General features: G+C 39.7%; 1 protein-coding gene across 9 annotated transcripts in view; it reads right to left on the reverse strand.

The window, feature by feature from the left end:
- Nucleotides 1-17,221, reverse strand: part of MECOM (MDS1 and EVI1 complex locus) — a 462,967-nt gene that overhangs the window by 28,712 nt on the left and 417,034 nt on the right. For 5 of the 9 annotated variants that reach the window (XM_034782088.1, XM_034782086.1, XM_034782091.1 and 2 more), the window contains 4 exons: nucleotides 13,513-13,660; nucleotides 11,693-11,849; nucleotides 3,871-5,227; nucleotides 1,690-1,777 (listed from right to left, as the gene is read on the reverse strand). In XM_034782088.1, the coding sequence (XP_034637979.1) occupies nucleotides 1,690-1,777; nucleotides 3,871-5,227; nucleotides 11,693-11,849; nucleotides 13,513-13,660 (1,750 nt within the window). The remainder of the gene's footprint in view (nucleotides 1-1,689; nucleotides 1,778-3,870; nucleotides 5,228-11,692; nucleotides 11,850-13,512; nucleotides 13,661-17,221) is intronic. The other 4 variants (XM_034782089.1, XM_034782087.1, XM_034782094.1 and 1 more) reach the window with 3 other exon arrangements.

Raw genomic sequence — 17,221 nt, forward strand, 5'->3', positions numbered from 1 at the left:
TCCCATCCTGCAGCCCGAACCTGTTTTCATTCACTTACTCATGCTAAAGGCTGAGGAGGAGGAGAAGAGATAGCAAAGGCCCTAAAACATTCTGAATTGAGATTACGGGCCAGATTCTGCTCTCACTCACAGCAGTACAAATCCAGAGGGGACGCTCAGTGAAGTTAACTGGGATTTACACCACTGTGGCTGAGAGCAGGGTTAGGTCCTTTCTGTGTATTGATTGTTAGTATCAACTGCTATGAAATGGAAATTGGAAGCACTTTCATAAAGAGACAGAAAAGGTTGGCTGGTTGCCTTGCAGCTTTGGTAAATATAGTACCTCAGTATATTCTCCTGAAACTCTATCAGGTAAATTTTTATTGTAATACTTAGTGATTAGCATCAGCTATTCCCTTCATTTCCTATAGTGTCAGTACCTTAGTGCTTTTCTTCCTTTTCCAGCTGTGCAAGAACATTGCTCTCATGTATCTGTGCTAAGGCATGGCAACATCTGTTCTACACAGAAGCCAAAAAAATCCCACACTTGAGTAACTGAGCCTCACAACATGAGGTAGGTGCGTCCTCATTATTATCCCCATTTTACAGATGCTAAATTGAAGCAGAGAGTTTCCATAGCCTACCCAAGAGCTCAGAGGGAGTAAATATCAGAGCAGGGAGTTCCTTACCCCCCTGTCCTGTGCTCGAAGCACTAGACCAAGATGGGGAAGTGAAGTCACCCTGTCAGACTGGCACAATACAGGATAAGCAAGTGATACAAGGTTGCAAATAATGCAGAGTTTTGATCCAGGCTATCATTAACCGTTTCTATGCCATGTACAGACCCACATGGTTGAAAGAGGCCTATTATTTTCTTGACAAATGAGCAGCAGGACATTAAGCATATGACCAAAGAACCGTACAATGTTAACTGAATGTCTTCAGGCATGGAAAGGGGATGTATTGCAAGCACATATTATTTCCAGTTATTCTACAAAGTTACTGAAACCATGCAGTTGCTCTGTGGTCAACTGGAATGGGAGTGTTTGTACTGTGTCCTTTCTGGGTGTCTTTATATATGTATATAGAAAGAGCCTGGTCTTTATAAAGGCTTTTACTTGGGGTGCCCAGATTTGTGGGCCCCACTATGTATCTGCAAAAAACGGGAAGTGGAAATGCTATCACTGATATCTCCAAATATTCAGCTGTACCCACACACCCTGTGCTTAAACTTATATATGGCAACATTAGTGCCCACAATTAATTACAGGCGGAATTACTTGAGGGTGCAAAACTGAGCAGTAAAAATTGAAGCCACTTTTCAAGATCAGGCCCCAAATTCCATTGCCTCTTTGGGTATTGCTTAGAGATGGACACAATGATCCCTCCACTGCCATTGGCCACAGTGGGGAGACTGCAGAAGCACAACTTGGTAGTAGCACATCTTGTTTGATCCATTCTAATTTTGTGGGGAAGGGAGCTCTACAACATACATGTAGCTCAGATTTGGGTCCCGCTACAACCAGAACATGATGGTTTAACTGCAAAACATCACGAAGAACATGCTAATGTTTTCCCACCACAACGACATTGGAAAAATTGTGTGTTTTAGGAAATCCGAAAATAACTCAGACTGCATTCTTTTCTCTGCACCTGCTTTGAAGCATCAACAGGATTTGTTTACAATACTGAAATTCCAAAAATACTTACTTGCGGATGAAACAAGAATCCTGGGGAAGGTCTCAAGTACTTTTCCTTTAAAGCTTCAAGTGGGTCAGTTAACTTTCTTTTCTCTACTCTGTAAATGTTAAAATTGATTTGCTTGTGATGATTCAGTCTTAGGCATTAATAACTATTCAGCTACTTATGTTTAAAATAGTCAACAATACATCAAGTAATTGGTTTCTTGGTGATAATGGTAAAAGATAAGGAGGTACAGTCATCTCTTGATTTGTGCATGCAATGCTCAGTAGCACTAATGAGAGTCGTGAACATCCATTAAAAAGAGATTACACCATTTACATTGGAAATAATCCCATTTCAAAAGGCCAATACTATTGATAATAGTAACTGATGACTAACTGCACTGAGCCCTGTTATCAAGAAATAGGGCCCAACTGCATTTTCCAAACCCAAGAAAAGCTCTCATTGACAGCAGTGGGTGCTTTTCACATCAAGCCTGCAGAAAGCGACCGTTGGGAAGCTCATCTTCCTTTGTGAAGAATTTAGGGCCTGCTCTTGCCAACCACTTCACATGGGCACAGGGGTGTCCTTGCAAAGAGGAAGTTAGCAAGATCCAGGCCTGGAGAAATGTAGTGAATTTGCCACAACAGAAATGAAGGCTATATTCAACTAATTGTGTGTCTTCAAGTAGTGAAATAGGGCATCTGATAGTTTAAAATTAGTACTGGCATTTTAGTTCCTCCTGCAGTTTTGATTATCAGTTTAAATTGTATCATTTATCAAAGGACTGATCCTACATTCCTTACTCAGACATAATTTTCATTGGCTTCAATGGAAAGTCTGCCGGAGTAACAACTATGGAACTGGCTCCATGTTATGCTGGCAGCATTCCTTTACTATTCCTTCACAAATTGCATTATCATGCACTGCAGTACTGTATAACAGTAAAAATTTCCACTAATTCAGTAATGATAAATTAATATCATACAGGAAACCTGTGGCCTAATACCTATACGGCATAAATTAAACCATCTCAATAAGTAACACACTGCTAACGCTGTTCCTTTCTAATGCATACCCTTTGTCTTTTGCCAGAGAGTGTTTTATGAAATTTTTGCCAAAAGCAAATTTTTGGAAGATAGTAATGAATTAAGATCATTTGTATTACAGTAACTTTTTATTTTTAACAATAGTCTCTTTGTGAAATAGGCTATTTAGATTACGAACAAATAGCTTTTATGGCTAATATTTCACTACTCCTATGTTTCCCGTAGATTAATTTAGACGTATGACTACAACTAATTACAGATATGCAGGCAGAGTATCAAAGTGCATACAAGTGCTGACGTACACAAGACCTGTGGTGAAATCCTGGCCCCACTGAACTTAATGGCAAAATTAATGGGAGTTCAATGGATGTGAGGATTTCACCCTGATTTCTAAGGGCTTGTCTACATGGGGAAAATGGCCTGGAATAGCTGTTCTGCAATGGCGCCACATGTGGACCTTCTTATTCTGCACTGAGTGTTCACATGGGGAGTTAGTGTGGTATAATTATTGTGCTTTAAACTCACAAGCTAGCTTATTTTCCAGTAGCTTCCCTGTGTAGACAAGCACTAATATCTTGGCTTGCTTAGGATCCGATCCTATTCCCACTAAAGTCAATGGGAAGACTCCCATTGACTTAATGAGGTGAGATCAAACCCTTACTGCTCACAATTTTTTTATTTCGTTTTGCCACCAGGGACACATTCTGCCTTCACTTACACCCGCACAGCCTCACAGAAACTGTTGGGCTGCTCTAGTGTAACTGAGAGCAAAATTTCACTCTTAGTGCCCATATTCCTTTGATCTGTCAGCCCAGATTCAACCCCTAGTTGCAGCTGTCTGCTACAGCAAGTGGAGTGGAATGGTGCAACCGAGAGAGAATTTGGCCCAGATAATGTTTGAAATAAATGCTATTATGGGGGTAGGGCATGGGGTGTAGCGCTTCTGAGAAAAAGGGACTTGTAGTAAAAGAATTTAAAGAACGTTTTCAAATATCCAGCATTTGTGCCACCTCATTTCTGGATAAGCAAATGTATTACATTACTACATATTGTAAATGACAGTGCATGCTGAGCTAATGGATCACTTCAAGTTACACAGGAAAAGTCCTGAAAGTGTTAACTATGCTCAAGAAAGCCATATTCCATTAAAGCCTGTTACCTGTAAATGGGATCCATAAAGAATGGAGTGGGCCTGGCATGTTGCAAAGAAGCATCAGTTGCTTTCCTTGTTTCAAGGTCACCTCCTTTCTTTTCACCAAAGACATGGTTTTTCCGAGGCTCAGCTTGTTTTGTACCACTAGCTCGACTTCTGCTGCCCATGCTCAGATCTAGTGGTTGATCCTGGCTTGTCACAGATGGAGCTGCTGGTTTTGAGGTTATAGGAGTAACTGGCTTCTCCTCCTTACGTTTAGTGGTGAGGTCAAAGGGAGACTCAGCGCTTCCCTTTGGGATCTTCTTTACTTCGCTTGGTGACTGAGGCTCCATTTTCAAAGGCAACGGTCTCAAGTCTCTATCAGGAAATGGGTACATTGATTGAGAGAATGCTGGAAAAAATGGGAGGGGAAACATGGAAGGGTAAGGTAAAGCTCCAACTTTTTTGTCTTGCAGCCCCACAAGTCCTGTTGAACCAAAGTATTTTTCAGCAATAGAAGCAATAGCCTTTATAGAATCATTCACAGCTCCTGACACCGCAGTTTGTTCCTCTAAAGATGGTGAGAAAATGGAATGACTGCTGTATTCTTTCTTATTATTTATTGAAGCCAAATTCTGAAGAGAGCTTACTTTGTCTTTGAACATTTTACCATTTTCTTTACATTTCTCTTTATCACTTTCAATGTCACTTTCCAGATCAGAGCCAGAGGTGGTCTCCAGGTCACTGCCACTGGGAGTACTGACATCATCAAGGTCACTACTCTCTGACTGGTCACTGATTTTTTCGTGCGGCCTCTCTTCAGAGGACCTCTCTGGTTGAAGCTCCACTGGCTTATTTTCACCTACAGAGGGGTGCTTATTTAGTGCCTTCAAAATATCCTGTGTAGCTGGCAGTATCTGAGGATGTGTCATGAGGGGACTTTGACTTTTGTTTGTCTGGTCTGTGCTGGGTAGTCCTTTAACAGGAGAACTAGCAGGTATCAAAGGTGGCCTGTGGTACAAGCCTGAAGGAAACAGACCAGGAAAGCTAAAAGAAAATCCAGGAGCTGTTGGAAAGGTAAGACCAGCAGGATGCCTATTGGCACCAAAATAGTCAGCAAGGCCCGGATTTGCATGATTCATATTAACCATGGACGTTTTATCCATAGCTGGGGTTCCAGGAAGTGAAATGCCTTGGCCAAAAAATCCTCCTGCTGCAAAATGATTCTTGCCCTCACAAAATCTCCTGTGTTTATTTAAGGAAGATGTAGTGCTGAACATTTGTCCACAGTCTTTGCACTTGATTTGGGTTCTGCAATCAGCATGCATGCGCTTATGACGACAAAGGTTTGAAAACTGAGTATAGGATTTATGGCAGACCTCACCTGTGTGTAAACAACAACAACAACAAATCTCAGGCTTTATGATAATTCCCCCTTTCCCCACCCGAATTTAGCAAAGAAAACAATTTGTTACCCCCAACATGTCAATTAGGAAGCCATAGGGAGAAGTCTGTGAGCTTCATCTGGGTGCACAAAACAAATGAAAACTCATTTTACTTTTTCCAAAGCAAGGCATCCAATTAGACAAATGTTTTGAGACAGCATAAAGAACCCTCCCAACAAAAAATAAAAATCCCTAAAATACAAATATTTCCTTTTCATGATACTTGGGTTGCTTACAATGTTTTAAATTCATGATCATTATTATTATTTATACTCAGTAGCACTCAGAGCGCCTGATCAGAATCAGGCCCCCAATGAGCATGGCACAAACTAAGGCCCTGATCCTGGAAACATCTAAACATCTGAATGGCTTTATCCACATAAGTACGTCCACTGATGGCACTGCGATTATTAAAATGCTTAAAGTTATTCACAGGCATAAGCATTTGCAAGATCAGAGCCACAGAAGTAGACATAGTCCCTGCCCCAAAGAGCTTACAGTCTAAAAGACAAACAAGATATATGAAGGATGGGAGAGAGGGAGACAATCAGATATATACAAGCACATATAACTATTAATAAACCCAATGTTTTGCATTTACAAATGAGATGCTAATTACATGAACGCTTTGGCATTCCAGGCTGTGGTTTCCAGAGCAATCCCAATCTGGTGCCTGGGCACATATGTAACATTCTCTATTTTCACATACAGTGTTAGAGGAATGCATATGGTGAGTGTGATAGAGTTACAGTTGCTTTGGAAGCCATAACGCTTAATTTCATGTCTCATGTAATTATAATCTTGGCCTTAATGTTTCATAATGTAGTTTGCTTGTTTGTCTCTTTCATGTGAAAAAACATACCCTACTTCAACAACTATTTCCTCAAAAAACGCAGCTGTATTTATTTGAATGTCTGATGCTCAAAACAACTCAATGGATTTCCTCAAACTCCTTTGGGACAAGAACAGTTTCAGCTCAAAAAAGGAACATTTAGAGAAAGCCTTAAACCTTGGAGATTAGGGGTTGCAATTTTGATCTGACCGGCCTGATCTACACTACAACATTTCCCATGTCTGAATACAGTTATCAACAACCACATTCAGTGACATGATGAGGAGGGTGGTGTAGTGGCCAATGTAGAGTGAGACATGATATATTTTCGTAGTGTAAACCAGATCACTGAAGTGAACGGGATTTTGTGCTGTTAGCAGGTAAATGTCATATAATCACAACTATAGGGTCACTACTGCAAAGATGTAATTTCCTACTTTGGGAAACCTTGTTTTCATGTCATCTTGAAAGAGCACAATTACTTTGATTTTTCTCTCCTTTAGGAACTTTATTGAGCAAGGCATTTGGGTAGAAAATAGTGAATAGAAGCAAAAGGCTTAGCAATTTAAAATTCCCTGTTAGAGAATAAGATCTATTCTAGACTTCAATCCTACACACACACAAACATGAGCAACTTCATACATGTGCGTGTTCCCATTGAACTCAATGGAACTACTCATATATGTAAAGTTACTCAAGTAACTTGCAGAATCAGGGCCCTGAGTTTGTCCTCAGTAAGAAGCTTTTCCTTGCAATTTGGAATTCTCACTAGAATAGGAAAGATCTATAAGGGAACTTCAATAAGCTTCATTGAGGCCTACCGAAATCTGACCAGAAACTTGTTTGAAAGGAGAAAGTCTGGGTTGTCATTCATTTGGAAGGTTGCTGTGGTTTGACTTATAAATATTTTAGGTTTTGTTTGTCTGTACAAAGTGTATGTCCCTTTTTTACTGTACTTTCACACATCATCAGGAAGTTTCCAGAGTTGTGCCATGCAATGTGTTGTATTTGACACTTTCCTGGATAAACAGAATGTAATGCTAAAGCTGCTGAAACACACGTTCCACCAATAAGTCTCGTGTGTTAACACTTCATAGATAGTATTCTGCTTCTATCAGTAAATGTTCTAATTTGTTCAAAAACAAAATTAAGCAATGTTATACTGCTGCGATAAAAAAAAAATTCTCCTTCAGGGAAAAAGCATGTGGCTACACTTTGACTTAATATGCACTATATCTTAAGCTCTCATCTTTCACACATCAAAGCCACACAACAATTCACATTGTGTATTCTGAGCCCTTTTTAACAATCATTTTCATGCTTTGAGACAGGCTGACATAATTTACAATGGCTCTATTTTAAGCTGGTAAAGGAAACTGAATTGAATGTATCTCATCCTGCAGTGTTGGTTCCCATGAACTATAATCACGTCTTCTAACTTCCACTCACACTAATGCCTGAGCTAACCTTCCTGCGCTTCTAAACCCCTGCCCTTGAGAAACTTGACCACTTGTTGTCATGTCTTAACTGTTTACCTCTTTAGTGGGCTCTTCACATCACAGCAATAATATTTCCATTGTCTAAGGGCCTGATCCTGTCAGACAAGTTTTCCTATTCATGTCTCATTGCTATCATTGGCATGGCTCAAGTGGGAAAAGGTTGCAGGATTAGGCCCAAACACAGGAAATGTGCAATGCTATAATTCAGGAAGAATGCCTGTTACGGTATATCAGTTGGTGTTCCTGTAAGATAGCTTCATTCACAAAGAAGATTATAGATTAAAAAAAAGCATAAAGTTTTCCTACCATGCATATTAGAATGCCTGGTTTTCTCTTGCTACATTTCTCCCCCTAATTCGGGAACCAGATCCTAGTTAATTAAGGATTGTAGGACCAGCCATTTATTTGTTCTGGTATAACACATTTAATTGACATTTATTTATTATGTATCATATAGTCAACATATAGGGACCGATCCTGCTTCCACTGAAGTCAATGCCAAAGCTTCCATTGATCTTCACGGTGCAGAATCAGGCCCACAAAGAAACGTTTAGGGCTAGCTTGTGCAACTCGTGGGCCCAATCAGATAAGCCAAAGTAAATTGGCTACAATTGTGTGAATAAATGCTAACAGTGAGAGTTGCACAGTCTAGCCCTTGGATACCACGAGTCAAATCCTTATCTACTGTAAATCAGTGTAGCTTCACTAAAGGCAATGGATCTACACCAATTTAAACTAGAAGAGGATCTGACCACATATATTTAATTCCAAAAAATATATTTATACTAAGTACTTTTACAAGACCAATATGTACTGCTTTAGGACTATATATTGCCAAATAATTATTCTCCATCAGTACACTCAAAACTGAAAAACATTGTATTTCCATGGAAAAGCAAAAAAAAAATCTTCTTACAAGTTATTGGTATCCTTGCACACTATTAGAATGTGTGCAATTTAACCTTTAAAAGGCCTAACATGACTTTATACTTCTCTTTAAAACAAAACAAAAAAATATTATTGAAATCATGCAAATACAAGCAGCTAAAATATGCAGATGTATATTATTATAACTCCATCCACGTAAGTAAGAGCCATGACAAAGGACTTGCCTTTGGGACCGTAAAACATAGTCTATATAATAGGTCTCCCTTGTGCAAGATTCCTCTTGTATTTAAAATATTGAAGGGAGAAATGGGAAATATTTTCATAGGTAATCTGCTGATTTTAAATTAAATAAATGGAGATATCCTGTCTCCTAGAACTGGAAGGGACCTTGGTCATTGAGTCCAGCCCCCTGCCTTCACTAGCAGGACCAATTTTGATTTTGCCCCAGGTCCCTAAGTGGCCCCCCTCAAGGATTGAACTCACAACCCTGGGTTTAGCAGGCCAATGCTCAAACCACTGAGCTATCCCTCCCCCCCCCCTACTTTTTATATGGGCTTTAAAAAGTAGCTATGTTTGGCAATCAAACTTTGGACCCAACCCTGTAATCCTCATTCACCAACGTAGTCTTACTTATGTGGATAGTCTTACTGAAGTCTATGTATTACCTGATACTGTTGAATTTTACAGAGAAAACCCCATTGATTTTATTGGGGAATCTGCACATAAACTGATTGCACAGTATGATCCAATGGGATTACTCACATGAGCAAGAACTATTCCGATGAGTTAAGGTTATATGATCTAGCTCTTTGTTTTCTGCCCAACTTTTATTTCCATGTAAAGTTTTGCTTAATATTTAGATGGAGGGGATTTACTGACTTAATAGCTTCCATGTATTAAGGCTATAGAAGCTGGATTTGACTTCTCCAGTTAGTCTTATGGTATGTTTGGTGTTCTATATCCTTACCTTTACTCTAAGCAACTAACATATAGCTACTGCTTCCCTCCTTGCAAGTTTTATCACTGTGTAGACCCCCAGCCCTAACACAAACCACAACCCTCCCACCCCACCCCTCGAGGTATATTAATTCATTTGATGTGTAAGTGTACTCTGTCCTGCAATTTTCTTAGAACCAAGAAATTACCTAGCAGTTAAGTTTGCATATTTTCTGCTTATTAAACAAATTACTGTAAGTACTATTTTGAATACGTTCAGCCTATTATGGCATGTGGTTTCTATTTGGAGATTTTGTGAAGGCAGTGAGTAATTATCTTACTGTTGGTGAGTTTTCACTCAAGCTTGGGCGGTATACTGTAATAAGAGACAGTTGCCATAAACAGACTGGTAGGGCAAATCATGGTGTGTGGCCTTGTGCTGGGAAACAGATATCTACTTTAAGTGACCTGACCCCCAACCCCTCAACACTCAGAAACACCTACCCCAACACGTGATCTCTACATTCTTTTGTTCTGTAATTTCATAGCTATTATTCATAATTGTTCTATAGTTTTTTGTCCATCACACTTTGCATTTGAAGAATAACAGTTGATGTTTTGATTTACCAGAGATCACTGAAAACATTAATGGAAAGCATTTTACACATGATTTCATTTGAAAAGAAGTATAGTTCTATCCAGAGCATTTGATTCAAAAGCAACTGTAACTCTACTGCTTGACTAGTCCTCCATGGCAGGAAGCCATTGTTTTCTAATTATTTCATTTTCACTAATACAGTATTAATTTGAAAAAACCCTCTGTGATCCTGGGTGGGGAAAAATAATTAAACTGCTGTAATTGCATCTCATTAATTAGATATTTGCTAGCTCAAATAAGTCCAAACATAAATAAATATGAACTAGTCCACTGGCAGAGCGACAGCCCTTACAAGAACATTTCTTTTAAGTCATTGTTACTCATGCTGATGTATTATCAAGACCCAAAGCACATGTCATAGAACCATTAAACTACTCCCTAGGTGAACATATGCTGGGTGTTCCAATATACTGAAGAAGTTAATACCAGAACTGTTGAAAGCTGATCGCTGGTGGCTCAAACTCCAGAGCACAAGTCCCTGTAGACTAGTATGAAATTGCAAGTTTTCCCCCTCTCCCCATTAAACTAGCTTCCAGTCATTTGACCTTACACCTTTGCACTGTATTTATCTGGATGCTACAGATCTGCAGTGTAATTTAGTCTTCTTTACAATGTTTTAGATTGGTCCTAGTTTGAAGCAGTCACTTTGAAAAGATGGAATGAAGCCACAATCAGTTTGGAAGAAACACCAGGAAAGAGTTCTTGGCAAACTAGTGCTGAAAATAGGGAGATGGTAGTGAATTAGGGCATTGAGTATATAGGTGTGAGGATTTTTAATTGGCTTTGAGTGGCATTTGAGGAGAATGAGTTGGGATTCAATGGCCAAAGGAGAAATATTTCTCTTTCATCACCATATGGGAGAGAGAGTCTCTTGAAGCAGTAACAAGTAGCCTGAGTCCTGATGCTGCAGCAGGATCTGACTGCGCTGAAACCAATGCAGTCAGTGAGACCATGTGGGTGCAAGAATCTTCACTACCATGGAATCATGTCCATGTTTTAAAAAGCTTGATTGCCAGGACAACGGTTTGTCAAGGTCTAGCAGCTTCCAGTTAATACTTAAGACTGGGATTTGCAAAGGAGCCTAAGGGAGTTAGGCACCCATCGTCTATTGAAATTCTATAGCCCTTACTATGATAATCAAATCCCAGCCTAACAGTGTGAACTAATCTTGTAGGGAGACCTCATGAGCATTTCCAAAGCAATGCAGATTTTCAGCATCAGATACTTTTGCCTGTCTCGCTTAAATCCCATAACCCACTGAGGCTTTTCATTATTGGCTAACTATATTGCCTCTGTCAAACCCTTCCCTGAACTGCTCTTTGTGTCGGGGGGCAGAGGGGGAGAGGAGATATCCCTGGGGAAACAGGTGCATTACAGTGTACAGTGTCTGCTTGGAAAGGAATAATATATAAAAACAACTCTATGTATTGGACTATGAATTATACAGCTACTCATTCAGTAAGTCAGGGCTTAAACCTACTCCCAATGGGAGTTTCAACAGAAGCAGGACTGGGCCGCCTATTTCCTGATTATGTTGCTTTTTTTGAGACGAGACAGACATTGAAGTTTAGACGTTTAGTTGAAGACTTACATATAAAGGGCTTGACACTGCTGTGGATGTGCTTGTGCTGTTTAAGGCCTGAAGAAGTAGCAAACGTTTTACCACACTCTGGACAAGCGTGAGCACGAGCCCCAACATGCTGGGAACGAATGTGCCTCTGAAGGTTGCTGGGGTCCGTGAAAACCTGCTAGGAAATGAATACTGATTAATCAAGCAACTTAACTGCAGCAAGGGAGCCAGCAATCACACATGACTCCTACAAGACCAAAATTGTGGTTTTGTTTTTTTAAAGGCTAGAAAATGAAACAAAAACCACCTAACATTGGCTGGTTAGTATGACCAGATCTTGCTGCATTGAAGTTTTGACATTGGCTTCAACTGGAGCAGAATTGGGCCCTAGGTTTTACAGGACTAGCTGATTACTCTTTGGAGCAGTGACTTAGGCAGGCTCTTTGTATAGTGCTTGCCAAAAAGAGGCTGCGACCTGGTCATAGTCTCTAGGCATTACTGCAGTATAAATGCTTTATAACAATAAGGAGTGACTTGCATCAAGGAAATCCTGACCCGCAACCTAGTATCAAGGATACACGTTCAGCATCTAGCTTTGTCTCGCTACAAAATAAAAAACATGTTGGAGCAAGTTTTGCTTCACTGAACTTAAGCAGACAAACTCCCATGGACTTCAGGGAAGCAGGAGCCGATAACAGTCTCCATAGTGTTATGTAGGATTAATAAAATTATGTATCCAGGAAATGCAAAAAGGAAAAGCCACCTACCCAGACACAAAAACTAAAAACAAAACCTGTGGAATCATAGGGGGGGAATAATTCCTTGCTGGTGTGGTATAAAGAGAGCTGACTACAACTGTGCATGAATAGTCCACATAACGGGCCCGAGTCTCAGCTGGTGTAAGTAGACATTGCTCCATTGGAGACAATAGCTGGGGACCTGGCCCATCATTTCTTCTTATTATTGATCTTGCACTAGTGTCCTGAAGCCTCAATCAGCACAAGGGGGAAATCTAGTAGCCCCTTGGAGGCTAATTTCCTGCACATGGTGCTACGGATCACCTGGATGGCCAGTGCAAGGTAGTCAGGGGGGTGCCTTACATACTCATATTACCTTACATGACTCCGCTATCTCAGTCACAATCTGGCCCAGAGAATGCGAAGGAACATGAGGCCATCCCTGCATTTCTAGCAGGAATTCCTGCTGCTTGGAGGTAGATAACTTAAATAAAATGTTACCCACTCTTTTTAATATATACTAGTTCTTTTAGCAGGCCATACTAATTTGAGGGTTCACCTTTCAAAATATATTTACAGTTTCCTGAGATTGGGATCAGACTGGGGGGAAAAGGTTCTACCCCCATTCCCAGAAAAGATGGATAGTTCCGCTAACGTGCTTGCAAGTGCAATAGTTAATAACCTTGACGTCATTAGGCTACAAAATCACTGCCTGAGTAAATGGGTGAAGTACACATCCCTCTTGAAACTATTATATCTGTCTGAAAGTCCCATCCCTCACAAGGGGCTGAGTATTGACCTCAATGGATGGAAAGTGCACTCAACTTCCTGCATGGTTGGCCCCTGACTGAGTATTGCATTAAGTCATATTCGGGAGTTACCTTCAAAATCATAAGGGCAAGAAAATGAAAATATTTTAAATGAAAGCTTAAATGCTATGGAAACTGATGGGATGGCTAGAGGAGTACTGGTATGACCTCCTGTTGAATACTGGTTCAATCTGCCCCCGACCCCCAGGTTTCCACACCCAAAACTTGCTTTTATATCTCATAAAACACACAATGATACACAGAGACAAGCCAAATATCCTACAAATTCCTGTACCTTGGCACAGTTTTCACACTCATAGTGCTTTCCACTGTCATGTGACATTTGATGACGTATCAAATTGGACTTCCAGTTAAAAGCCTTGGGACACTGATCACACTTGTACTCTCTCTCTTCAGTGTGGGACAGCATGTGCTTCTCTAGGCTGTGAAGACAACAACAGGCTTCATGAGGTCTCAACAACACCTAAAGAGGAACCCAGTTTTATCAGTGATTTGCAGCCCAGGTTAGATATGAAAATGAAGTGGCAGGAAGAGAAGTCATTTTAATAGATCACATAATTATAGAAACTAGAGGGGAAAGACCTAGAGGGCCTTATTCTGAGAAGTGCAACTCCTTTTGAGTTTTGCTCATCATCTTTCAAAATCAGGCCCATAATATTGTCTCATTGGAGTTCATCTCCATGCCAGAACAGTACATCTTCTAGTGTTTTGGCCAGCCACATTTTTAAAAACTATTTATTTAGTTAGGAAGTTTTAACAAGTGTACAAACCCTTGTCATGTAAATAGCAGAAACAAAACAATCATTCCAACAGTTAGCTTTTGTTTAAAGAGACATTATAGAGGAATAGAGTCATCAGATCACAACACCTATGTTGCTTCTAGTGATTTTATTAAATTGACTGAAATTTCTATACACATATTTAGCAAATCAGGCATGTCTATCAAATGTTAATATTCAAAAAATTGGACAGGTGTGCTGAGGTTTTTACACAGGTGAATGTATATTGGATATTGAATAAAAGATAACTAAATATCTATCTGTCCTCTGTCTATTTGGCTGGGTACATAATTGGTGTGTTAATTTTTCCATAACCACAATCTTCCATAGTTTTTGAACCATTCCTGTATGGTTGGACTATTTCCCTTTTTCCAGTGAGAGCCCACCAATAGCCGAGCAGCTGCTACCAAATGAGAAATTAATTCTTCATCTCCTCTTGTGTAACCATTTCTACTAGGAAGTACCAAAAGGATTACTGTTGGATCATTTGGCAGTAAGTGTCCAGCAATTCGTGATTATGGATTGTATCCCAGTACACTCTAATGACTGGACATGTCCACCACATATCCATAAAGTCTCCTCTTTCACCACAATTTCTCCAACATTTATCCATTCAATCTCTTTCGATATCTATATATTTAGCCTGATTGCTGTGAGATGTCACTGAAACACTATCTTAAAGAAATTTTCTTTTATATTTGGCTAGCCACTTTTAAAAATGTATTCCTATCCTTCACTGGGGCCAGATTCTGATCTCTCGTACACCAATGTAGATCAGAAATAACTCCATTGAAGTAAGTGGATTTACAGTAGGATGAAACCGGTGAAAATGAGATCAGAATCAGGTCCCTAAGCATTGCAGACTAATAGCATGTTCCCCCCTAGTTATCATTAGCTACATTAAATGTACTTAGTAGTTTTGGAGTCAATTGTTCCAGCCCTTTAATTATTTCTGTTGCACTTCTCTGAACTCTTTTCAGTTTGTTCTATGCCTTTCTATTATTAATGTGCCCAGGCTACAAGCAGGCAGAAATATTTTTAAATAACCTCTATTGTCTGGTTACATACAAAATCTTCTCTCATATATTTAAAATTTAGGAGGACAGAAAATATCACAATGTCTTATAAGCAGATACACATGAAAGACTAGAAAAAAAAGGTCTGGTGCCATTACTATCAGAGCGCATGCCAACCCACCAATATGGGACACATTCTGCAGTCCCTCCTCAGACAAAGCTCCAATGACTTCTACTGATTCAACTGACCAAAGATGGTGGGTTTTTAGCTTAGGGTCTCCAGTCTGATTTGTGATTTTCATGCTCAGCCATAGGTCATAAAAATGCTTTTTTCCCTGTGGATGCCAGTTACATTTAACTCTACCAGACTCCTCTTTCATTCTGTCAGGAATGGCTGTGGTTTCCTCATATTATATTTCTGCAAGAGTTTTGGCCAAATACTTGTACCATTTACTGGCCATCAACCCTGAATGCTGTGTGCATCTGTGCATGCAGAATGCCTCATTCATTGAATAATACTGAACAAAAGTTGGTCCAATATGTGTAATTTTCAGCCGAAGTGACTGATTCAAAGTAATTGAGATAGCTGGGTAAAATAAACAAGGTTGCCAAAGTGTATCTGTGAGCAGAGTCTGGAGTGTCATATTTCTGTAGCAAATTATCTAGTGTTAATAGTTCTTTTCTACATTTGAAGACAATATCTAATGTAGGGTAGTTACTGAACGAATGTAAATTTATCTTAAAATATTAAAGATTCGAGACATAGGGCAGAAAATAAAGACTGAGTCATCATAAATAGATGTGCTGTGGTGAGAGAAACAGTGAAAAATGAGAGCCAACGCAGTCAGTCCCAGAACTACTTGAATTATTCAAAGGCTAGTACATGACAAAGATTATTCAAGGCAGAAAAATATAGAAGAGTGTTCCATATTATATATAGAATAAACCAAAAGGACTATATTACATATGCCGGGAGGCGGGGAGGGGATTAAACGAAGAGACACCGAATAGGAACATTCAAAATGGTGTGCTGGCATAATGGAGAGAGAAAGAATTGGCATAGACCCACTAATTTCAATGGAGCACTACTGATTTACCCCAGCTGGGGATCTGGGCCATGACTTTGTTATTCAGCTCCCTGACTTTTACTATTAAATGTCAGTAGCTGGGGCCAACTTCCCCCTGCAGCAGGTAAGCGTCAAGTATCAAGAGACCCAGCACAGACACACAGATGTGTACGTGTGAGGAAGTTGTTGCAATGATTATTGTGTCTGCTCAATGCCTCACAATAATTTGCCACATTTCAATGTAATCTGCACTGCAATACGTTATTTTAAGTAGCTGCAGAAAACTGCTGGGACGGGAAATGTACAAATGATTCCCACCATATCAAATTTGTACTATCTATTTGTATACATATTTATATATATGTATTATATTTACAGACGAGAAGGGGCCTGATCCTGCCAGGTGTTGAGTGCCCGCCGCACCCATAACTTCTTAGGGAGTTGAGGGTACTCTGCTCTTTACAGAACTGAGCCCAAAGTGCAGCGTAAAAATGCTGCTCTCACTCAGTGACAATGAATCATCACTAGTGTTTGTTAGATTTCACTGTACTTTAATGTTACTGCTTTTAGAATCACATTAGATGAAAATGAGAATTCACATGTTGTAACTAGGTATTTTGGGCCTGATCCTCCCCCCACTGAAGCCAAAGTCAAAGCCACTGTTTTTGTCATTGTTTTCAATGGAACCGGGATACTGCCCTATAACATTTTTTTCCAGAAAAAGAGGAAACTGGTGTGTTTTTCATGGGTCCCTGTGATCATCTTCAGCTTTGTGCTGCTATATGGTGATTTTTTCTATCTAACATATTTTAAGATATAGCAGACTTACAGTGGCTAGTTTTGCCTCGTTTTAATTGGCCTTCCACTGCTAGTGTGGGCAGAAAAAACTGTTGTCAAACTATGAACACTATGCAGAAGTGTTCTGAATTATTTCTGCCTAGGACAAGAAGAATAATTAGATCAGGTCCTAGCTGGTGTAAATCACTGTAGTTCAACTGATTTCAGTGGTGCTGTGCTGATTTATATCAGCTGTGGATCTGGCCCAGTTGCATTTAGGGTTCAATTCATTCACAAATAAGGGCTTCAAAATCAGGCCTGAGTGTGCAACTTACACATAATAA

The sequence above is a fragment of the Trachemys scripta genome, chromosome 9, assembly GCF_013100865.1.
Source record: "Trachemys scripta elegans isolate TJP31775 chromosome 9, CAS_Tse_1.0, whole genome shotgun sequence".
In the NCBI taxonomy this organism is placed as follows: Eukaryota; Metazoa; Chordata; order Testudines; family Emydidae; genus Trachemys; species Trachemys scripta.